The 24,932-nt window shown below is 46.0% G+C and overlaps 2 protein-coding genes across 5 annotated transcripts; both read right to left on the bottom strand.

Annotated features, from left to right (window-relative positions):
* Window positions 1-114: 114 nt before the first annotated feature.
* wdhd1 (WD repeat and HMG-box DNA binding protein 1) lies at window positions 115-12,478 on the bottom strand. The gene is made up of 26 exons (XM_062391693.1): window positions 11,822-12,478; window positions 11,584-11,680; window positions 10,846-10,957; window positions 10,611-10,762; window positions 9,485-9,596; window positions 8,908-8,958; window positions 8,730-8,825; window positions 8,538-8,630; window positions 8,109-8,215; window positions 7,883-8,024; window positions 7,586-7,796; window positions 7,310-7,497; window positions 7,051-7,235; window positions 6,720-6,961; window positions 5,482-5,616; window positions 5,206-5,362; window positions 4,732-4,846; window positions 4,449-4,580; window positions 4,128-4,351; window positions 3,749-3,891; window positions 3,559-3,615; window positions 3,193-3,224; window positions 2,869-3,027; window positions 2,641-2,783; window positions 2,415-2,550; window positions 115-501 (listed from the first exon to the last, which is right to left on the bottom strand). Exons 2-26 carry the CDS (start codon window positions 11,658-11,660, stop codon window positions 322-324), a joined length of 3,381 nt encoding a protein of 1,126 aa, XP_062247677.1. The 5' UTR covers window positions 11,661-11,680; window positions 11,822-12,478; the 3' UTR covers window positions 115-321.
* An 831-nt stretch (window positions 12,479-13,309) lies between these two features.
* Window positions 13,310-24,888, bottom strand: LOC133956558 (NACHT, LRR and PYD domains-containing protein 12-like). Of its 4 annotated transcripts, XM_062391713.1 has the most exons (11): window positions 24,811-24,888; window positions 24,383-24,517; window positions 23,297-23,416; window positions 21,415-21,617; window positions 19,338-21,192; window positions 18,461-18,634; window positions 17,742-17,918; window positions 17,188-17,361; window positions 16,636-16,809; window positions 16,081-16,254; window positions 13,310-13,947 (listed from the first exon to the last, which is right to left on the bottom strand). In XM_062391713.1, the coding sequence occupies exons 2-11, from the start codon at window positions 24,508-24,510 to the stop codon at window positions 13,929-13,931; spliced, it is 3,198 nt and encodes a 1,065-aa protein (XP_062247697.1). In that variant the 5' UTR covers window positions 24,511-24,517; window positions 24,811-24,888; the 3' UTR covers window positions 13,310-13,928. The 4 variants fall into 4 exon arrangements, with proteins under 4 accessions (XP_062247697.1, XP_062247713.1, XP_062247705.1 ...); XM_062391729.1 differs by lacking the exon at window positions 24,811-24,888 and having other exon boundaries at window positions 16,081-16,204; window positions 24,383-24,751; XM_062391721.1 differs by lacking the exon at window positions 24,811-24,888 and having other exon boundaries at window positions 19,338-21,189; window positions 24,383-24,749.
* Window positions 24,889-24,932: the final 44 nt, after the last annotated feature.

Genomic DNA, 24,932 nt, shown 5'->3' on the forward strand with positions numbered 1-24,932 from the left:
TGTGAACGTTTGTGCCGAATTTGAAAAGCTTCCCTGGAGATATCGGGTTCTTATTGACCGGCAGCAGGGAAAAGGGAAACAATAAAAATGCTGTGATTCAATAAATCCCCCAAATTATGAACTCAAAACATTTACATTTATTCAAAAATTTAAAAAACAGTGACAGTTTTTCTAGAAACATAATATTAAATCCACAACACTGACACAAACAGGAGCTGATGAGTCTCTGGTCCTTCACATCGTGATTCAGGGTCTCAGGGACGTCAGGACGGACAGTTCTCAAACACATCGAACCTTTAACCAACGAGAAACACAACATGTTCAGTTTTTGTTGAAGGCAAACGCTGAGAGTTTGGAGACCGAGTCCAAAGACTTCTTCTTCTTGGCATCGCTTTCATCGGCTTCTTCTCGTCCGTTTTCACTTCCCACATCTTCTCCTCCGGCTCGTTTCCTCTTCTTCAGCTCGTCTCCGGTTTGGCCTTTCGCTCGCTCCGTCCACGACTGCACCGAACAAACGAGAGGACACGGAATAAACATGTCAATTAGCGCACAGGACAAAATGGTTCTGCATTGTTCTCGTGTCTCCATCCAGGCACCAGCCACCTCCGTGACGAGGACTACACGCACACGCAGGAAATTGCCTCCTGTCACTTATAATCACTATGGACAGACGGCATCTCCTCGGCCCGCTGGCTCTTCTCGTCTCTGCCTGCTTTTATTTATTCCCCCCCCCCCTCCCTTTCTCTGCCGGCAGAGACAAAAGGAAGCGTTTTCCTGGACGTAATGGAGGCAGGATGAATCACCAGGGCCTGGTGAGTGAGCGGACATCACACACACACACACACACACACACACACACTTCACCTCCAGCACCCAATGAAGCTCCACCATTAACCCCACACACACAGCCACAGAGCTGAGAGGTGGTTCAAGCTGTGACGTCTCACTGTTCACTGGTCATTTCATTGTATTGGGACAGAATAATGTAATTAGGAGAAACACACACACACAAACAACACACACGGACACACACAAACAACACACACTAAGGCGTTAACAAGGTTTCAGACCAACTGTTCCCCTGCAGAGACATTTTCACTGATTAAAAAAAAACCTTCTCACTGAAATGAGACAACTGTAAAGGGAAATGAATTTTAATGATAATTATTGAGGCTGCATCAGGAAGTCCAGTATGAACACACACACACACACAAACAACACACACACACACACAAACACAAACACCATCTCAGGGAACCTACAGGTCTTTCTGCATCTGGATCTAATTTATAATGCGGTTTCCACTTCATATATTAGTTTTCACTTAATTTATATTTTTGTATCTCTTTACAATACTATAAGTATTACCACTTATAAGTACTTTACTGGTGTGTATTTCTAAACGCCCTCTTGCTGCTGTAGTTTCCCTGCTGAGGGACTAACAAAGGATAATTTGATCTTATCTTAAGGTCGGGTTAGTAGCAGATGCGGGGGGGTGGGGGGGTGGGGGGGTGTGTGTTCATAATATATCTTCCGATCTTTGAGACGTCTTCATCTAATAAACGAGTCTGAACCAAAACAGGCTGAAGCTGCTTCTCACCGCGAGGCAGCACAGAGATGGAATCGACTTCCTGGAGACTCGGTTCAGAACCTCCTGGTTTCTGAGGCAGAACCGGATCAAATGAAACCTGAACTAATGTGAAGAAACATCCCTGATCTGGACCTGCGCCTGGAAACGGTTCAGTTCTGATTCATCTGCTGCAGACTGACCCACTCAGCGACTCTCACACAGGATTATCATAAGATCAATGCTTTGTGCCCTCGCTGCCAAAACACACTCGACAGGGTTCCCAGGCAACAGGCGTCCGTCCCTCCCCCCCATCCTCCCCCATGGCCTCACATCCTCTTCCTCTGCTCTGTCCAGTGTCGCCGGCGCTCTGCTGAGAGTCTTGATGTATGCAGGGTCAGGAGCGAGCCACTACAGACACCCACAGATTGACGTCTGTTAGCGCTCAGGTGGCCGAGAGGATGAGGCGCCTGGTCACCGAGACACGACCACAGCTCACATCATTAACCGGGACGTTCACGGGGGGGGAATTGGGTTTGTCAAACCCGATAGTTTATCGTATACAAATGATTTTCCTCATGTCTCTAAACTGACGGGTTCACACATCGATCGGCTCGTCAGTGGAAACAGGACGAACTGAAAACAGCTCATTTCAGAACAGAGACATCCTCTGAGTGTAAAGTATAAAGATTTCTAAATGTGCTTTGGTGGGGGACATCTGTCTCTCTCAGAGTCCAGGTCTACATCCGTCTGTCCCCGTCAGTGTTGTGTTCACAGCTCGTTTCTGCAGCTGCTCACTTTAACACCTTTACAAACGTCCAGAAGTCATTTCATTGTGATGTCCTACCAGTCGGTCCTCTGCTGACATGGTCCTGAAGCGTCCCATGGCCTCTTTGATCACGTCCGTCTCCTCCATGTCCGGCTGGTCGAACACGATGCTCTTCCTGTTCTCCTCCAGCCAGAGCTGGAACCCCGTCTTGGGCCTGGAGAGAAACCACAGCCGTTTATAAAGAACGTGCTAACGCGACAGAGGAATCTGTGTTTTGACTTCAGAGGCTTGAGTCCCAGCTGACCTCTTGTTGTCGGTGGTATCTGCCGGCGAGGCTGGGGGCGGGACCTCGGCTTGTTTCCTCTGATCCGCCGCCGGCTCCGTGTTCCCCTGAGGCTTCTTATTGGCTGGTTTTGTGCTGGTCATCTGGAGCAGGGTGGACTGGGTCTGCAGAGGAAAGAGGGTTCATGTCTCCAGGTCGATGTTGAAGTCTGATGAATGAAGTTCAATCGTCTTCTGAACTTAACGATACCTTGGACTTGGGTCTCGGGGCCAGAGGTTTGAGGACGGGACCTTTGCCGGGTTTCCCTGCAGAGACGCCGGGCGGAGCCGACTTCCTGCTGGACGTCATGTTGTCCAGGATGTTGGTCCCTCGACTCTGACTGGACGAAGCTTTCCCCGATCCAAAGACCTGGAACCATCCAAACAAATGATTGTCCATCTATAGACTGTTTACATGTAAAGATTCATCGAGACACATTTCAGACTCTGAGAATATTGAACAGGATTTAATTCTCCTGGTAACAGGAGACATTTTATACATTTTGTCCTTTTTGGGGGACACTCCGGCTCTTACCTTGAAGGGGTTTGCACGTCCTACTTTACCAACTGGAAAACAAATGAGGTGAATCAGCTGAACGTTCAGATTTAAAATATATTAACACATAATAACTAAACTGTGTTTTTAGTCATGACCACTAGCGGCTGCTGTAACTGCTCTGACATGATCTCGGAAAACTCACAACTTCCACACGAATAAACTCGGCCGATACTGTACACGAGAATAATAAATATGATACTTACCAATCAGTCAATACTTGATTCTCTGTTAACAAATATGTATTTTCCTACCATGTGTAACAGCTACGTTTGACTGACAGGCGTCTCAACCCAGCTCCACTTGTTTTTAGTACTTTGTGTAAGTCCTGATAAGTTTACTCACTTGGTGTCAGAGACGGCTGCACCGGTGAAACAGCTTCTTTGGCAAATGGATTCAGACCTAAACAATAAGAGAAAAGGATCACATGAGAAACATTCAGTGAAGACAGATTAGATCTTTACAAAGTGATGAGGAGCTTCAGTCTCCTCAGAGACGAGGAGGACGAACTGCCGTAGAAAGAAGTGGAACTAACGTCTTCTGCTTTCTGGCGTCTCCTCCGTCTCCATCTCCTGTCCTTGCTCCTCTTCCTCCTCGAGCTCCGGTCCTTGCTCCTCTTCCTCCACCTGATTATGTCTGTTGCTGTGACGTCCTCCTGTGACCTCGCTCTGGTCATACCTGTCCAAAGAAGACACTTGTTGTTTTCAGTCAGCTCACATGACAAAGTTCTAATCTTGCTGATTGGATGTTCCTGGGAGTCATAATTTATTTCTCCCTCAAAAAGATGAATAAAGAAGTTTGAACGTTTGGCTTTTAATCAAAGAACCAGATTCTCTGAACCTCATGTTCCTGCCGATATGAGCTGTGAGGATTTTACTGCAGTTTAAGTGACAGATCAGTACTTTGATTATTACCCAGAGTTCCTTCTGATGCTTTTGTGCTCTGGCTCCTCGTCCTGCTCCTCCGGCTCTTCTTCCTGGATCTGGTTGGCTCTCTCCAGGGCCATGTCGCTGAGCCGCTGGGCGAGGGCCATGCGTCGGGACCGGGACGCGTACCGAATGGCCAGAGTCACCACGTTGTGAGTCATCAGCTCGGCCAGCTCCACGGAGCGGAACTCCCTCTCCAGCTTACAGGACAACTACAGGAAGAGGCCGAGAACCCACCAATCAGGAGACCGCTTCCAAATCAGGGATCATAATACGAGTGTGGATGTTTTCCACGGCTCAGACACTCACTGCAAACATCTTCATGAGCAGCTCCTGCTGCTCCTTCTGGGAGCGGCTCTGTCCGTCCTCGTCCACCTCGTAGCCGCTGGACGACAGGAAGCTGTAGTGGTTGTGGAAGAGGACTGAACGCAGGAACTGCTCCTGGAAGAGGACAGAAGAGGACAGGTTGACACGGGGCGGTGGGCGTCCACATTTCAACATGTCCACAGTTGTATTGTATCTGTCCAACTGGTTTAAATGGTTCGGTTCAGAGCATCTGGGACGTTTTCTCAGACCCGGTCGGTGGGTTTACCTCCATCTGTCCTTTCTCGGTGGCGGTCTGACACAGGGGCAGCTTGAAGGGCAGGATGGCCACAGCAGGCCTGGGCAGGGTGGGGGGGTACCTGGAGCCCTTACATGGAATACACCTGAGGGGACGAGGACAGACTGTTGGGACGGTGACCAAATAAAAAAAGACACCAGGAATCAAGACCAGGTGAAAACACTGTGTTGCATCCAACACAGTGAAGATCAGGAAACTGTCAGTTTTTATATTCACAGCCAAACTTTTAGGGAGCAAATTAAAAAGCTGATCATTCTTGTGCAAGTGCAACAGTTTGTGTGTTTTCCTCTAAATCGAGGTTTAAACAATTCAGTTTGCCTTTAAATCTCCTGAAGCCACTTAAAGACGTTGCTCTGCTTTGGTTCATTTATGTTAAAACACTTTGAATTGATGTTGTGTCTGAAATGTGACATCTACATAAACTCGTGACACGGCGGCGTTCACCTGAGCTGCTGAGGGTTCTCGTGCACGCCGACCACCCAGTAGTGATCCGACCGGCTCTTGCACGTCTCTCTGGTGTTGCACACTGGAGTCCACGTGTTTCCCAGGGAGCGGTTCATCAGCCGCACCACGCCGTCCGAGTCCACGTAGCAAGGCGTGCCTGGAAAACCACAACAGGAGCCGGTGGTTAGAATCCAGCAGAGAAGCTCCACCTCTGATTGACATGATTGTGTGTGTGTGTGTGTGTGTGTGATTAAAGTTGTTTGTTGACCGACTGACCCTCAGCAGTGAAGCCGAGCCAGGTCAGGTGGGATCGGAGAGACAGAGGCAGCGGCTCGTTCATGATTTGTCTCTTTCTGCGACCGAACTGCAGCAGCTGGACTCCGAGAACCTGCTCCCCGTCGAACCCTGTCGCTGGTGACGTGAAATCAAACACAAGCAGCAGCGTGAGTGATTCTTCTCCATTTAATTCTCCATTTAATTCTAGATTGTTCATTTCCATTGCGTTATATCTGGCAGAGCCTTGAAACCTGCTGGAGGAGAAGTGTCCATCACAGTGAACACTTAGAAGACATTAATAAAATTATATGATCTAAAGTGTGACACATCTCAAGTCTTAATTAAACCCTTAATTGACAGTAGTGATTAAATATAAAGAGGTAGAGCCTGGCCCATGTGAATGACTGGACAGTTGAGATTATAGATTCAGATGTTGGCCGATATATACAGACACAAATTTAGCAATGATTCCTAAGATGTCTTTATCAAATTACCCTTACGACAGAGATATGTAATTGAAGCTTGATAATTTAAACTTTATTATCAATTAAATAAAGAAAAAACATATATAACCGGATATATAGAAGTAGAATCAAGAAAACTAAACTTAAAATGAGTGCAATATTAACATAAATCCACATTTGACCAGTGTGAGCATTAAATTACACTTCTTGTTTTCCAATAAAATAAGTTGTTATAATAAATAAAGTGTACAAATATTCTGTTCAACATCACACAAGACAAATTTGTAAACAGTCTGGAACGAGTGGATTTTGGACAATTAAAATTCAAAATCGGTGTATCAGCTGCATCGTCTCCAATAAACAGTAAAAGCATCAACTTCCTGTCCAGTGTTAGAAAGGGACATAATTGAATTTGAGTGGACGGGACAGACGTGAGGTCACAGCTGTGTCTCCTCTGAGGTGCGTCCAGGGATTCTCAGATTTGACACATGTAAACAATTAGAGCTTCTACTTTATTATTTGTTGAGAGCAGGTGGAGAGTGTGTGTGTGTGTGTGTGTGTGTGTGTGTGTGTGTGTGTGTGTGTGTGTGTGTGTGTGTGTGTGTGTGTGTGTGTGTGTGTGTGTGTGTGTGTGTGTGTGTGTGTGTGTGTGTGTGTGTGTGTGTGTGTGTGTGTGTGTGTGTGTGTGTGTGTGTGTGTGTGTGTGTGTGTGTGTGTGTGTGTGTGTGTGTGTGTGTGTGTGTGTGTGTGTGTGTGTGTGTGTGTGTGTCTAACCCCGGTGGTAGACGATGAGCAGCTGCTCTCCGTGTGCGACCATGCACACCACCGGTCCTGGGAGACTGAAGACGTCCCTCTGAACACCTCCGATGGAGAAGAGGCGGAGCATCAGCGTGCTGGTGGCGACCGCCGCCCAGCCCCCCCCCAGACACAGCGCCCGGGCGTCCTCCCCCGGCGGCAGGTCCACCATCCACTCCTTATTGGTGTCCCACGACGAGAAGTGGAGGCACTGCAGCTTACTGAGGAGGAGGAGCAGCTTCAAGGATCTGATCAAACAACTCACAGAAATTTAAATCTGAGAGAGCAGGGTGGAGGGGGGGGGGGTTACCTGGCGAGCTCGTCTGTGCTGGTGCAGGCCAGCAGCACGGCCTCCTGGGAAATATCAGCCATGGTGTGACCCAGAGAGTTGGTGAGGTGCATGGCGTGGTGCACGGCCGTGTCGTGGAACTCCACGTCGATGGCGTTGTCCTGCTCGTCGTTGTAGCCGCGCACGATTCCCACCGAGTTCCACATCTGAGGAACAACGTGGACGTTATGATTATTAAAACCTCACGTTCTGTTTAAATCAAACTGCTCGTGTCTCCTACCATGAAGCGGTGCGTGAGGTGTGTGGGGGTGGAGCCCGGCTGGAAGGCCTTCTGAGGAGCACTGGGCATCGGACCCTCGTAGACGGGTCGGGGGGGCGCCAGGGGGGCCGACCGAGGAACCACGGCGCTGCCTGTGTCGTCGTCATCGTCCCTGAACGTGTCCGGCCCGAGCTTCAGGGATCCTGTGTCTGAAGAAGACATGCACGGAAAGATGGAGGTTTAAAAAACAGGAAGTTCAATCCCCCCCCCATCTGTGGTGAAACCTCCTTTACTGACCCAGCGAGTTCTCGTCATCCAGGATCGCTCCTCGGTTCCGGACGCGTCCAGTCGAGGGAATGAGGACATCGTCTTCATCTTCGTCTTCGTCCTCTGCGACGCGTCTCTTCACCGGAGAGTTGGTGTCGCTCAGTCCTTCGTCCAGGACCCGGTCGTCATCATCATCATCGAACAGGGCGTCGTAGTCTTTAACTGGTTTGTCCACCGCAGCCTGAAGGTCCAGTGGCAGAAACCATGAAGACAACGGTGGGAAACAAACACTGAGAATCACGACTTCTACAGGACATCGCGCGTTACCTTCGGGGCGCTGGAGTCGGCCGAGGAGACGCTGAGTCCGTCCAGCAGACCCAGGCAGCCCTCGGTGTCCGTGTAGGCGATCTGAGTGCCGGTCGGGTGCCAGGCCAGGCCGCACACCGTGAAGCCCTTCTCATGCTTCTGCCTGAACACAGAGGAGACACCGGTCACTGGGATGAACCCTGAATCTCCACAGCTCCTTCAACAGGTCAACAACCTGGTGACTCACCTCTCCACACACAGTTTGCTGTTCACGTCCCACAGCGTCAGTGCACCCCCCACGCTGCCGGCTGCCAGGAACTGTCCACACGGGGACCAGGCCACCACGTTGACGGGCTGCAGGGACAGGTCGAATGAAATGAAGAGACAGAGCGGAGACATTTGTCCCCGGGCGGCGATGAAGTGAACCGTGAGTTCTGCTGATCATTTCAAAACACAGACTTTCACAATAAACTTTTCAAATTTAGTGTTTTAGGCTTTTTTCACGGAATCACTCAAATAAAAAAACATTCTAACAGCCGTCAGAGAATTTGTGCCGTCCGGTAAAATATCTTTACTGTCTTCAGACGACAGGAAGAAGAAGGGTTGTTTACCGAGGACGTAACCGTGAACAGTGTGTGTGTGTGTCTGTGTGTGTGTGTGTCTGTGTGTGTCTCACCTGAGTGAGCAGGTCGTCACACAGAGTGCTCACATGCTCCCAGGTCCCTCGCTCGTACAGGTGAACCTTGGTGTCGACGGGAACTGCCAGAAACTGAGTTCCCACACAAACAGTGTTTTGTTATTTTGCAGTCGGACACACCAGCTTCTGTCAACCAGCCGACCACAGAGAACCAGTCACACGGTCACTGACCTTTCCCCCCCGGGGCTGCCACGCCAGCCGACACAGAGACTTTGCATTACTGACGTCGTTGGTCTTCTGCAGCAGAGGCCAGCTGACCACCTGAGTCTGAGGACACACGGAGGACGGATGAGGTGCAGGGACATGTAAGGAACAGATCTTTGTGTGAGATGGTAAAACGAAGATGTACCTGCTCCTCGATGTTCCAGACGACCACAGAACCGTCACAGCTGGAAGACGCCTGGCAGAGTTTCACAGGGATGAAGTTAAACACACAAAGTTGTGTATGAGCTGGTTTCAGTTGCATTAGAAACACAAAACTGAGCTGATTCATCACTGAGTTGGAAGTATTAGATACACCCGGTGAATGTACAAATAAAAGGTCAACAAGTACTAAGATAAAATAACCATGTTGACTTCTCTACTTAAAAACTACACTATATAAACTTAATGTATTACATGTGAAAGTAATTGTCTAGTGAAGGGGGCGGGTTCTATTGTCCCCGGCCTGCTCTGATTGGATCAGCCGACCAATTACTCAATTTAAGGTAAGTACAGATTTTTATAAATGTAGAGGAGGAAAAGTACCTGAAATTAAATAAAATGTAGTACAGTAATGAAGCAAATGTACTTTTGTAGGTTCCATCATCTCGCAGTTTCAATCTAGTTTGTGTAGTTGAGGTTTACACAAGTTAGTTTGAGACCAAACTCTTCACAATAGAACTGACGGTGTTGAATCTCCGCCTCCAGGGTGAAGAGTGACTCACCAGAAAATCCTCTTTGGGGTCAAAGGTGACGCTGAGGACCGGCGCCTCGTGTCCCCGCAGCGTCTTCTGCTGGCTGCTGTCCGCCACCTCCACCACCTTGACCATGAAGTCGCTGAGGGACACAGGGGGACAACTGAATGAACATGGTGTGTGGAGGGTGGGCGTCGGCTCGAACCAACCCCGGGGGGGCAAATTGTGGAATCGACCCTTATCCCTGGATCTTTATCAATCAATACCACAACAGAAATTACCAGTGTGGACATGGCAGCATCAATACGCCGCTCGGTGCTTTCATGGCTGCGATCAAATTGATTCTGGCAGCCGACAAACATTTATCTCCAATCAGGACTAATCGTGAACTCAATCCAGAGTGCTGCCGCGCCTTCGAGCTGGAACAACAAAACCTGACCGGATCCTGGTGTGGGTTAGTCGTGGCACACACACACACACAGACACACACACACACACAGACACACACACACACACACCAGTGAACACAACACACACATAACGCACGACAGCCTCAGCATCCGCCGCAGGAGACGCCGGAAGCAGATGAACGTGCACGGTTTGACAAAGTGAAACTGACATGAGCTCGTCTTCCAGCACTGAGATCAGATCACAGGGGGGGGGGGGGTATCTCAGGAGGAATCTGCCCGGTCACCTGGAAAACCTCACAACGGAAGATTCTGGGAACACAACATGTTCCCACTCACTCTGGATTACAGCCCAGAAAAGATAAAATGAAGATTTTTCAAATTAGGGTTTTCGTTGAAACCAGACAAGATGTGGCTCTGATCCTCGTCACACAATCTCAAATCCTCAGCAGGACGACAACTGAGCTACACAAAACAACCACAATGCAGTTCAGCCACGCCTGACTTCATTCAGCCGCTGGTTTGGCTCAGCTCTGATGTTTCCAGCTGGAAACCAGTAAAAGAGGGGCATCCAGCATGCAAGCAAAAACAGAAAGGTGGTTTTAAACAGCATCGTGTTCTGGACACATAAACAAATCCCACCAGAACGAATGATGCGGTTTCCCCTTGAGGGTGTTGGTTCATCACCACACTTCTCCTCAGGTAATGGTTAATTCTGTTATTCCGGGTCACTGATCATCTGAAAGTACCTGGACCCGGCGGCGACCCGGGAGCCGCTGCTGTTGAAGGTGACGTGCGTGGCGTTGGTGGTGAACCGGGTCAGGATCCCATCGGGCTCGCCGTCGGGGAACGTGTGGATCTGCACCGTGTTGTTGGAGCTCGCCGTCACCAGCTTCCCGTTCTGTGGACGGAGGAACATCAATTCAACACTCGCGTCACATCAGCAGCAGCAGCCAGATGTGCAGGCGGGCGGCGGACACCGACCTTCAGGGCCAGGGAGTACGCCTTCTCTCCCACGGTGATGAACTTGGGGTCGTCGTCATCCAGACTCTCCCATATCCGAACATCTCCATCGTTTCCACAGGTGACGATGAACCTGAGAAGCAGAGGACCAGGAAAACACTGATTTTGCCTTTTCAGATTATTTCATCAACTTCATCCAAAAGCTCTGACGCACTTCTCCAGATGTTAAATATCCAAGTGAACTGTGGGTTAGTTGAAGTCGGGTGAGTTCCCTCAGCTCAGAGCTTCACTGGTCATTTGTGTTATTCCTCCAAAAATACATATAAAGCATTATACTTATGTTCTTCTCTTAATATCACAAACTTTTGTTTATACTTTGTTTTATTTAAATCTAATGATCCCTCTCATTGCCGACCTGACCGTCCAACACTTTCCACCGTGCCGAGTTCACTTCCAGATGTTTTTATCTTAAACTAGAATAACAGAAGCACATCTGTGTAAAGCAGCAACACAATGACTACACAAACTGAACTCTACGATGGTGAATACAGCTTAATCTCACACTTCAGTGTTGTTTTACTTCCTGGTGCCTGTTTCTGACTCTTGATATCTGTAATATTCATATTTCCCTCATTGCGGCTCTAATAAAGCATAATTTTATGATCTTATAACAAACTGATGGGTCAGAGGGAGCAGGCTCCTTCACTTTAATAAACTCTGGAGCTCTTCCTCCTTGTCCTCGGTCCTCGTCCCACTCACCTCCCGTGCTCATCGAAGCAGACCTCGGTGTGTCCCTCGGAGTGACCGTAGCGCATCGGCTTCCTCTCGCACGGCATTTTGAGTATTCCTCCACAGACTGAGACACACGGACACACACAGACACACACAGACACACACAGACACACGTTAAACACGAGTCAACGACACAGCGCGGATCTGACGTGAGATCAGCTGAATCTGAGACTTTCTGATGTGAGGAATAAGCATGAGAACTTACAACTCTCTTCTTTTTCCTCTTCTTCCTCTTCTTCTTTTTCTTCTTCTCTCAGCTGTCTTCTCCTCCTGCACAATCTCCCGCGCTGCGTTGAAAACAAGGAAACACCGCGTCACAACTCCCGCCACCCACGTCACGACGCAGGCGCCGGAAGTCCTCCCGCGTCTGAGCAGCAGCGCGGGAACATTCGAGTCAGACTCAGGATTTCATTCACATTACTGCTCAGATTGAAATGAACGAGCGTCTGAAAGAGGCTGAATTTGATTTTGTAGATTAAAGTGTTTGGTTCAGATGTTGACACGAGGACTGGTCAAGGCTTCGTCTCTCAGGTGAGTGAAGGATCATAAATGATCCCTTTAGTTCCCTGCTCACGTCAGAGTCAAAACCAGAGGAAACACATAGTTTTAGTTTTAAAACACAAAGAACTATTATCTATTTGTGTGTGTTTTTCTTAATTTGCAGTGAGTTGAACTCCAACGTACAAAACACAGCTCAGGTCATCAGGAAATGACCCGGTGCCCCTCAGGATCTGGAAGTTATTTTACATAATAATTTATTAATTTTTCATTGAGTCACTGGTCAGAATATGATGAAAAACGCCCATCATCTTTCCCTAAAGCAAGTGGACATATTCAAATTGTTTTTTTGTTTTGTTTTGGCCAGAACGACAGTGAAAACCTGTTAGAGGTTAATCTAAACCTGAAACCACTTAGTGAATGAAAATCTTGTGAAACAGCTGCAGATTAGAATAGATTCTTCTTTTTGTGTGTTTGAATTTAAAAAGTCTTGTTTGATATCGTTTAATAAAAGATAAATGTATGGATCAGACACACGTGTGTTGAGGATCATAACAAAGTCACATGATGACCTCTCCACACAGTGAGAACTTGAGCCTTTCAGGAACTGACTCTGTCAAACATTTCTTGTCCTGAAGTCACAAAGAACTGAGACGGGCTGGAAAATAAAGTGAAACCATCATGTTGAGACAAGTGTCTCCACAAAATAACACAAACTGTTCAACACAACAGACCCAAACGTCCACTGAATGAGGACATCATCTCTCAGACACTTTCTGTCACTTGTCTCTGCTATGAACCTCCCATCATCAATTATTTCCCAGCATGCTGCTGTTCCCAGAGGCTGCAACAGTCTCCCCCTTGTGGTTGTTCTGAGGTGGTGGTCAAGAACATACAAACAGATTTAAATCATTGTTTTATAAAATATTTTATGAACTGGACAGACGAATCTTCGTCTGCGTTTGTATAAAACGTCCTCGGGTCAGTTTTCTATTAAATATGGTAAAATATTTATGAAAGTTTCCTCAGAGATTTAAAGATGATCAACTCTTCTTCATACTGTAAATATAACATTTTTCTTCTGGTTGTTTCCATTATGTCAAACTGGTGATTTTGTTCTTTTACCTGCACCAAGGACGAGATGTTTCCACCTGTTTGTTTGCAAGAGGAAAGAAAAGCTGAGTCATGATTCCAGTGAAGTCGGTGGAAGGATGTTTATTGAGCATTAAAGCAGAAACAAGTAGAAACAGAACTTTTCTCTCTGAGATGTTTTTCTTCTCGTTACATCTGGTTTGTCACAGAGGAAATGATCCATGTGTTTGACTCATAGACTGAATATAAAGGCTTTGACTGGGATGTGCTGCTGTTATACTGCAGCGCCACCTGTGGGTCAAAAGTAGAAAAGCCACCACCGCTCTGCACCTGATGCAGAAATGAAAACGTCCCATTTTTAAGTCCACAGTTTTGATCTTTTGTGTCAAAGACAAAACTCTGATTTTAATCTCAAAGTAATGTGTTTAACTTTGTGTTAAACTAAATCAATTTGTGATGTGAATCCAGGAAATTTATGATCATAAACAAACATATACACAGAATGTGGTTCTACACACATGGATACATACTGAGGGACAAAGGTGGAAAATAATAAATGCAAAGTTAAACACACTCTATGTGACTCTTTACAGAGGGTTTATATATTCTGCTTGTGTTGTGTCATTTCAATAAACACATTCTTCATGTGAATAAACACAATCGGTAGCGAGGACCATCTCCGCTCCCCACATACACACACACTGTCCTCTTCACACTCACCATCACCAAGACCTCCTCCACCTGTTGAGAGAAGAAGACATCAGTGTCACAGAGACTCACTTCATCAGCTGTGAGTCAGTGATGCAGCTCATCCAGTAGAAAGAGCAGCAGGGACTTCAGTCCTGTTCAGAGGTGGAGCAGCTTCCTCTCTCCTTCATGTTCACGTGTTGGAAAGAACACGCTAAGAGCTCAGTGTGTGTCCTCTGCATGTCAAAGTGCAGAGTGGACACCTGAGAGGTGGATTTGCTGCTGTTACAGGTGAAGACATGTTTCACTGTGTGAGCATGTGCACATAATATGGGCGGGGTTTACTGTGTATGACCAATCACAGACATGGACAGTTTGAATGACAGCAGAGCCTCATATTTCACAACCTGGATCAAACTGTTCTATAATAAAAATCAGAGGAGAACAAACACATGATCCAGAATAAAATAAACTCAGTTACAGCTGCTAAATGCAGGAAGAACAGCTGGTGAAACATCTGTGATTGTGTCAATGTGTAAGTTACAGCGCCCCCTGGTGGCATCTGGTGAAAATATATTATATGACCAAGATATAATAACGTGTGTGAACAAGATAAATAACTCGAGGCCACGAGATCTGAATCTGTTGTTTACTAACAAGACGAGTGGAAGAGAAGTCTCTGTCTCTGAGGACACACACTGTCTGACTATCTCTGAGGACACACTGTCTCACTGTCTCTGAGGACACACACTGTCTCACTGTCTCTGAGGACACACACTGTGTCACTGACTGACGACACACACTGACTCACTGTCTCAGAGGACACAGTGTCTCTGGAGACACACACAATGACTCTGAGGACACACACTGTCTCACTGACTCTGAGGACACACACTGTATTACTGTCTCTGAGGACACACACTGTCATTGACTGACGACACACACTGACTCACTGTCTCAGAGGACACACTGTCTCTGGAGACACACACAATTACTCTGAGGACACAGACTGTCTCTGAGGACACACACTGTCTCACTGACTCTGAGGACACACACTGTCTTGATGTCTCTAAGGACACACACTGACTCTGACAGCACACTGTCTCACTGTCTCTGAGGACACACAATGTCTCACTGACTGAGGACACACACTGGCTCACTGTCTCCGAGGACACACACTAACCCTGAGGACACACTGTCTCTGAAGACACACACAATGAATGAGGACACACACTGTCTCTGAGGACACACACTGTCTCAATGTCTCTGAGGACACACACTGACTCTGAGGAGACTAATTGGCTCTGAGGACACACACTGATTCTGAGGACACACATTGTCTCTGAGGACACACACTGTCTCTGAGGACATACACTGACTGAATGTCTCTGAGGACACACACTGACTGACAGCACACACTGTGTCACTATTTCTGAGGAAACACACTGACTCACTGTCTCCGAGGGTACACAGTAACCCTGAGGACACACACTGTCTCTGAAGACACACACAATGACTCTGAGGACACAGGATGTCTCTGACGACACGCACTGACTCTGAGGAGACACATTGTCTCTGAGGACACACACTGACTCTGAGGACACACAATGTCTCTGAGGACACACACTGACACAGAGGACAAAGACTGTCAAACTGACTCTGAGGGCACAAACTAGCGCTGAGGACACGCACTGTCTCTGAGGACACAAACTGTGCTGGAAACCTCTGACATCACTACTCAATAGAATCACATGGACCTGTCTTCAGGAAGCTGACTGAGGTCATCTGGTGTTTTGGTGACAGGATGAGTCTGGAGACATTGAGATGTTCTGGGTGAGTTAGAGATCAACTGAACCAACCAGACGTTGATTTAAACTTCCCTTATCCATCCCTTTAAGGAGAGTGTGCACCACACAACAGTGTAGAGTCACTGTGGTCAGTGGGCGGAGCTTCTATACGGGTTGATCTCCAACTTAACATGGAGCAGGTTAGCCGCTCATCAGAAGTTACCATGGTGATTTACCTCGTTAAGAAGTGGACGAGCTTCTTAACGAAAAAACTAAACCTGAAGTTAACCTGATAACCACAAATCCTGCTTGGTAGCACAGACCCTGGATCTGTGATACTGACTGTGTTTAGTAAAATACAGATGAAAGCAGCATGGACTGACTCCAACCAACTACTGACCTCACAGTCTCCAGTCGACAGGTTGAACTCTGCTGTAGATCAAGCAGCTCCTTCGCTCCTGAGTCCTGCAGCCTGTTGTGGCTCAGATCCAGTTCTCTCAGATGAGAGGGGTTTGACCTCAGAGCTGAAGCCAGAGAAGAACAGCTGATCTCTGGCAGTCTGCAGTACCTCAACCTGAATGAATAACAAAACTTAACTACAAATTAAACTGAGTTCATGTGTAAAAATAACAGACACATATTCATGTCAGCAAAGACACATAACGTTGAAGATAAATATGACATCAGACATGTTGGACTAAAAACGAGTCCTGATTCAGTAAAAGTATATTATTTGGACCCGGTCTCTGTCCTGCAGATCAGTTTAGGAAATCTAAACCTAGACTCAGATGTTTTTTAACAAGTAGCTGAATATTTGAAATGCCACAAATTAATTAATGAGTGGATTCAAGTTATGTATTAAGTGAAATTATGTTAAATTAGAATTAAATGAGAACTTGTGTATAAATGCTGTATTATAGATATGAGATCTACACAAGTCAGTCAGTGAGCTGACCTCAGAGTCTCCAGTCGACAGGTTGGACTCTGTAGAAAACCACAAAGCTCCTTCACTCCTGAGTCCTGCAGGTCGCTGTCACTCAGATCCAATTCTCTCAGATGAGAGGGGTTTGACCTCAGAGCTGACGCCAGAGAAGAACAGCTGATCTCTGACAGACTGCAGCTATCCAACCTGGATAAAGAATAAAACATAACTGTAAATTAAACTGAGTTCATGTGTGAAAATAACAGATAAATATTCATTTCAGCACAGACTCATAACATGGAAGACAAATCTGAAATCAGACATGTTGGACTAAAAAGAGTCCTGATTCAAAAAAAATAATTTATTTGGACCCAGTCTCTGTCCTAAAGATCAGTTTAGGAAATCCAAAAAAAACCTCAGTGTTTTAACAAGTAGCTGAATATTTAAAATGTCACAGATTAATTAAAGAATGGATTCACATTATGTATGAAGAGGAATTACGTTAAATTAGAATTAAATGAGATCAATTGGGTATAAATGCTGTTTATAGATTGGAGATCAACAAAAGTCAGTCAGTTAACTGACCTCAGAGTATCCAGTCGACAGGTTGGACTCTGTAGAAAACCACACAGCTCCTTCACTCCTGAGTCCTGCAGGTTGTTCTCACTCAGATCCAGTTTTCTCAGATGAGAGGGGTTTGACCTCAGAGCTGAAGCCAGAGAAGAACAGCTGATCTCTGCGAGTCTGCAGCTCCACACCCTGAATAAAGGATACAACTTAACTGTAAATTAAACTGAGTTCATGTGTGAAAATAACACGCAAATATTCATGTGAGCACAGACTCACATCATGGAAGATAAATCTGAAATCAGACATATTGGACTAAAAATGAGTCCTGATTCAGTACTAATAGATTATTTGGACCCAATCTCTGTCCTGCAGATCAGTTTAGGAAATCCAGAACAAAACTCAGTGTTTTAACAAGTAGCTGAATATTTCAAATGTCACAAATTTATCAATGAATGGATTCACATTATGTATGAAGAGGAATTATGTTAAATTAGAATTAAATGAGATCAATTGGGTATAAATGCTGTATTATAGATATGAGATCTAAAAAAGTCAGTCAGTGAACTGACCTCAGAGTCTCCAGTCGACAGGTTGGACTATGTAGAAAACCACACAGCTCCTTCACTCCTGAGTCCTGCAGGTTGTAGTTTTCACTCAGATCCAGTTTTCTCAGATGAGAGGGGTTTGACTTCAGAGCTGAAGCCAGAGAAGAACAGCTGATCTCTGACAGACTGCAGCTCTTCAACCTTTGATAAAGAAATATGAATATTAGAATGTGTCCTCCTGTTGTTGTGGGTCGTCATCATGTCAACACAGAGTCTCAACATGCTGCTGACCTCAGTCCAGTCTGTGACCTGAAGACAAATATCAGAACAGACATGTTGGACCATTGTTCCATTCATCAGCTTCTTCTCTGTGTGTTGGTCACTGAGCAGGTTTATGTAATTTAACAATGTTCAAAGTAGAGATGGCTCCAAACAGTCACTTCCTGTTTGTCTTTGTCTATACTTATCAACTGTCAAACGTGTTTCAATAAGAATGAGTCTTATTTTGAAAACCTGAGGAGGACGAGTGCTCGGCCTCAGTCCACATGTTATTTACTGACACTTTCTTAGTGATCAGGAGCAGGTGATTGCAGGTGAATGGAGTTGATGAGGTGGACGTGACTGACAGGCTGGGTGAGTGACAGATGACTGAGGGACAGTGAGCAGAGCAGAACTGAGACAATTTAAATAAATAATGACCCAATAAGAGAGAAAGTTTGAAAAGTGAAGAAGGATTTAAGGACCTCAGAGTCTCCAGTCGACAGTTTGGACTCTCCAGTCCAGAACACAGCAGCTTAACTCCTGAATCCTGCAGGAAGTTTCCACTCAGATCCAGTCCTCTCAGATGTGAAGGGTCTGACTTCAGAGCTGAGGCCACGACTTCACAGTGAGTTTCTGAGAGTCGACAACAAACAAATCTGTGATTAAAGAAAATATCTGTTAGAATAAAATCAGCAAACACAACATTCATACAAAACGTGATCATGTGACCCTCACCCTGGTAAATCCCCTTTTTGCCTAATGAACATGTTAAAAACTCCTCAAGAGAATCCTCTCAGATTTGGTTCAAGCGTTCATTTAGACTGACAGAGGAACTCATTAGATTCAGGTGGTCAAAGGTCAAAGGTCAGGGCTACACAACATGTTTCTGACCTCTTGAACATGATGTCTCAAGTCTGTCTTTAGGAGACTTCTTTACATTTAATCAGTTGGACTCAAAGATAAACTGATTCGATTTCAGTGGTTAAAGGTCAAAGGCTACAGTGACCTCATATTATTGTGAAGTGTCAGGAACCTGGAGGGACGGACACTGCACTGGTTGGTGGTGGTGTACAAACGCAGGGCGGTAATTCTAGTTTGACCAGAAGGAAGAATCAACGATATTTCCAGTTCTGCTTCTTCAGTTTAAAGGAACAGTCAGTGATTCTCATCTCATATGTGTGTGTGTGACTCTCCTCTCACACACACACACACACACACACACACACACACACACACACAGAGTCTCCAGTACACCTAACTCCGATGTACATGTCTTTGGGTTTGTGGAGGAAGCTACCCTGCAAGAAGAACGACTCATCTCCACTGATTGAACATGTTATTGATCATGTCTGGACTCACCGAGCCTTCCTGCAGTTCCTCACAGCTGGGATCAGTCTCCATCGACCGTGGTCTGATGTGTTGAACTTCTTCAGGTCCAACTCATCCAGAACCTCCTCTGACATCTGCAGCATGTAGGCCAGAGCTGAGCAGTGGATCTCAGAGAGTATCTCCTCTGATCTGTTCTTTGACGTCAGGAACTGTTGCATCTGCTGATGAACTGAGTGGTCGTTCATCTCAGTCAGACAATGGAAGATGTTGATGCTTCTATCAGGAGAAATGTCATCAGTCTGTATCTCCTTCAGGTTGTTGATGACTCTCTGGATGATCTCTGGATTGTTCCCTGTCCGACCCAGCAGGCCTCCTAAGACTCTCTGGATGATATTTGGATTGTTCTTTGTCCGACCCAGCAGGCCTCCTAAGACTCTCTGGTTGGACTCCAGACTGAGGCCGTGAAGGAAGCGGACAAACAGGTCCAGATGACCATTTGTACTGGTGAGGGATTTCTCCATGGTTCTCTTCAGGAGCTCATCCAGGGAGAAGGTACCCCAGGTGTCCCCATATGTTCCCAAGAAGTTGTTGAGTTCTTCTGTGTTCCTCTTGGTGTAACAGTGGAACATGTAGACTGCAGCCAGAAACTCCTGAACGCTCAGATGAACAAAGCAGTAGACTGATTTCTGGAAGATCACACACTCTCTTCTGAAAATCTCAGTACAAACTCCTGAGTACACCAAGGCCTCTGTGACATTAAGACCACAGCGCTCCAGGTCTTCTTGGTAGAACATGATGTTTCCTTCCTCCAGATGTTTAAGTGCCAGCCTCCCCAGCTTCAGGAGAACGTCCCTGTCAGCCTCCGTCAGCTGCTGTGGAGTCGTCTCATGTCCCTCACTGTACTTGTTGTTCTTCCTCTTTGTCTGAACCAGCAGGAAGTGTGAGTACAGGTCAGTCAGGGTCTTGGGCAGCTCTCCTCTCTGGTCTGTGGTCAACATGTGCTCCAGAACTGTAGCACTGATCCAGCAGAAGACTGGGATTTGACACATGATGTGAAGGCTACTGGACGTCTTGATGTGTGAGATGATTCTTCTGCAGAGCCTTTTATTCCTGAATCTCCTCCTGAAGTACTCCTCCTTCTGGGCGTCAGTGAAGCCTCGTACTTCTGTGACCCTGTCAACACATGCAGGAGGGATCTGATTGGCCGCCGCAGGTCTGGAGGTTATCCAGACGAGAGCCGAGGGAAGCAGATTCCCCCGGATGAGGTTTGTCAGCAGCACGTTGACTGATGACCTCTGTGTGACCTCAGACACAAGCTCCTTGTGGTTGAAGTCCAGAGAAGGTCTGCTTTCATCCAGGCCGTCAAAGATGAACAAAGATTTACAGACAGCGAGCGTCTCTGCAGTGAGCTTCTGTATCGCTGGATGGAAAACATGGAGCAGCGTGAGAAGACTGTGCTGCTGGTCCTTCACCAGGTTCAGCTCCCTGAACGAAAGCATAGTCAGCAGACCCACATCCTGGTTTTCTAAACCCTCTGCCCAGTCCAGAGTGAACTTCTGCACCGAGAAGGTTTTTCCAACGCCAGCGACGCCATTGGTCAGGACGACTCTGATGCTGCTCTGCTGGTCAGTGGAGGCTTTAAAGATGTCGTGGACCTTGATGGGAGTGTCGTGGAGGATCTTCATCTTGGAAGCAGTCTCAAGCTGTCTCACCTCATGTTGAGTATTAACCTCTTCACTCTGTCCCTCTGTGATGTAGAGCTCAGTGTAGATCCTGTTGAGGAGGGTTCTACTTCCTGTTTCATCAGCTCCTTCAGTCACATGTTCACATCTCCTCCTCAGGCTGAGCTTATGTTCATCTGAAACCTCCTGCAGACCACGATCTGCTGAAAGACAAGAAACAATGTCAGAGAATCTGAGAATCTGCTGATTGTTTTCATCAGATACAGAAAAACTACAGAAAATAAAAGCTTTTTAACTTTGTGCTTTTCTAACGATGTTAAATGTTGATGCTGTATGAAGGAACAAAATAAAACCACATGTGCTGTTGTCAGAAGTGAAGACATCAGCAGACACATGTACAGTGCTGCTCTGACCGGCTGTCTGACCTCCAGCTCCTGTTCTGGATCTTTGTCCACACTGGGGACAGGAGGAGTCTCCTGAAGAACCAGACTGGTCCCAGTAAGAGGTGATGCACTGTCTGCAGAACCAGTGACCACAGCTAGTGGAGACTGGATCCTTCAGGACGTCCTGACATGAAGCACAGCAGGACGACTGCTCCTCCTCAGAAACATGAGTCCTCTTCCTCTCTCTGTGAAGACATTTCCTGATAACTCACATGTCACAGTCACAGGTTGTCATTTCGTCATGATTGATTGACAGCTTCAAGATGAATGCAGTTAAGCATCTGAAGTCGGGCAGACTCCAGAGTAAAAAGCTGGCAACTCGTATTTGTATAAAGCACATTCAAACTAATTAATAATGGAGGTATGAGAAGCACAAGACAAACAGGTTAAAACTAGAAGTACTGCCAGTGTGTTTCCAGACTCATGAGGTCAGGGACTTTTGACCATTGAAATCTAAACAGTTCATCTTTAAGACCAAGTGATAAGAGGTCAAAATGTGAAGAAACTTCCTTACGACAGACTTGGGATATCCTGTTCAAGAGGCCAAAACATGTTTCACCGTGACCTTCAACCTCCCAAATCTAATCAGTCAACCTGTGAATCTAAGAGAACATTTGTACCAAATTTGAGGAAAGTCCCTCTGAGCGATCTTGAGATATCCCATTCACAAGAAAGGGCTGGATGGACAGAGCCTGAAAACATGGGGCTTCTGGCTGCTGGGTGTCAGAGAGTAAAGAGTCTCAAGTTCTTTGAGGGTGAAATATATTTAGTTTTCTTTTCATTAATTGTACAAAGCTCCAGGGTTTGAGATCATAAAGGCAGTTAAGAAATGTATTGAGGCAAGCTGCAGCCGTCAGGTGTAACTGGAGAATAAAACTATGTCGTCCACATTAAAGTTAGAAAGACGATTGTACTTTTGATGGATCAAGCAGAGAAGTCGCAGGAACAGTGAAAATAAAAGGGGTCCACGATTTAAACCTTGATGGTCACAACAAATGGGAGCAGAGGATGAAAAAAGGTTCAGTCTCTCATTAAGGAAGCGAAACGTTTATACACTGGAAGATGAAGACCAACTTCGACCTTGAGATGTTTTACAAACATGTCAGGACTGTGTCAAATGCTGTGGAGACGTTGAGCAGAACTAAAACAGCACCAGACCCAGAGGCTACAAATAGAGGGATGTTGTCATGAACCTTAAACAGAGCAGATTCTAATACGCTGAGCCACAAACACACTGGAGTATGTTAAAGATCCTCAAAGAGAAACCTGGGTGAATTATTATGGTCACTGGGATTCACGATTGTTTCTTTAGATGAGTGGATGGTGCAACTTGCTCTTCTGTCAGACCTCGATGCAGAATGACTCCACGTAATTTACATTGTTAACCTCCACAGAGGATGATGAGTGTGACCCCTGGTTTCTAATGAGCGAATCTTCTTCACCTCTTAAGAGCTCCTGTTACAAGCAGTGACGTCAACTAAATGAACAGAGAGCAGTTTGGAGGTTGATGGGGTTTGTGGTCTGTTACTTTATGTGTGAGGTGGAAATATAGCAACATTACTGTGTTTAAAACTAAAACACAGTAATGTTGATGTTGCCTAAGACTCCTGAGATCTTCTATTTTTACACCTGTGTCACTAAAGATCATCTGTTGGATAAGCTGGGGCCCTGCAGCTATTCCTTCCCCCTTATTCCACATTTAATGTGTTTTTTTCTAAGATAATTTACGAGAACAAAATGTGGTCAGCATCAACACACCAACATGAAAAACATATTAAGAGCTACAAGCAGTTACCTTGTCCAAATACACACTGAGAGAAAGTGGACAGTTTGCAGGTTCACATGTTTTTAGCAGGTCTCTTACTCTGTGTGTGAGGGTCCAGGTTCAATACTGAAGTTTAGAGGAGGAATCATGGACCAGTCCCTCTTCAGAGACAGACAGCTGAACACTGGAGACTCTGATCTCCGTCTGTGGTCCTGACCTCTGCAAACACAAACATTTCAGGATTCAGTTTGGAGCTTCACATGTGTAGTGGAAAGATAACTAAGTGCAGTTGAAACCTATGTTGTCGTTGAAAGATAAGTTTCATGAAATGTATCTACATACATATATAATCTTTCTTAATACTTTTATGGCCTGAAACCTTTATGACCCTTTTATCACTTATTTACTCTCCAAAGAACTGAAAGTATGTCTCCTGTCACGGTTTGGTATTTTCTATTGTTTAGGTTCCACCTCTGTTTGAAGAGTTTTCTGTTTATTAAGTTAATCTCTGTTATGTGTGTTTGTGTTATTTTTGTTTCCTGTTTTATTTTGTAGTCTCTGTTCCTTGTGTGTTTTCTTTCTTCACCTCCTGTCGGTGATTGTCTGCACCAGTCCTCATGTGTTACACCTGTGTCTAATTGCCCCTGCCTTCCCTGTGTCTGTATATAAGTCTCTGTGCTCCCCTTTGTCGGATCGTTTGTTTAACTGTGGTGATGTCTTGTCCTGATCTCCAGTGTCTTTGTATCCTGTGTCTCCTGCATCTCTTACGAAAGCCTCCTGTGTTTTCTTCCTTCTGTTTTTGTTTATCCAGTTTCCCTTTTTAGTGTTTATGTTTTGTTTTGTCCCATTTAAATCCTTGATTGTACAATGCGTCTGGGTCCTACTGCTTCACCTCACCACTGTCATCTCCTATCTCCAAAGGAACCAGATGTAAATCAGATTTCTGTGTTATGATTCCTTTCTCAAACTGCGCCTACAGAACCAGTCTGAACTGGCTCAGAGAGACAGCCTTAGTTCTCCTACATCAGATCCTTGCATTTGACTGTCCTGCATCTTCACTCTAAGATCCCTGTGACTCTCTGTGTTGATCCTTTCTACAGAAAGCCCCTTATTAAATACACAAAGACAAATTTGGTGTTCCAGCCGCTTGTATTTCCATCACACATGTTTTTGCAGTTCTCTTACTTTTTGTGTGAGGGTCCAAGTTCTTTACTGAAGTTGTCAGGATGACCCATGGACTGGTCACTCTTCAGAGACAAACAGCTGAACCCTGGAGACTCTGCTCTGTCCTCTTCCTCCTCAAAACCACTCATCTTCAGCCTGAGAGGAAAAACACTGTGAGCTCAAACACACACAATGAAGCCAGGTACGTAAACTCAGTGTTTCTTCAACTGGAACAGAGTCAACCCTCCTACACGGTTTCACTGTTGTCACTGTAACATGAGACAGCTGTTTGTTTAATGTGTTGGACTCAGCCAATCACAGCGTTGAGTCAAACTGTTGATTCACTGACAGAAGTTCATCCTGAATCTTCTTCTCTCTAAAGTCCACGAGTAGAAAACTGACCTAGAGTCTGTGACAGTTAAATAATATGAATGTTGCTGAACACTCACCAGCCTCAGACTTCACGTCTCCTGCCTCTGCTCCTTGAAGGTCGAACAAAGTCTGAACACTTTCACTTCCACTGGCTGCTCCTCTGTGTGTGTGTGTGTGTGTGTGTGTGTGTGTGTGTGTG

Source organism: Platichthys flesus, chromosome 1 (assembly GCF_949316205.1).
Source record: "Platichthys flesus chromosome 1, fPlaFle2.1, whole genome shotgun sequence".
NCBI classification, from domain to species: Eukaryota; Metazoa; Chordata; class Actinopteri; order Pleuronectiformes; family Pleuronectidae; genus Platichthys; species Platichthys flesus.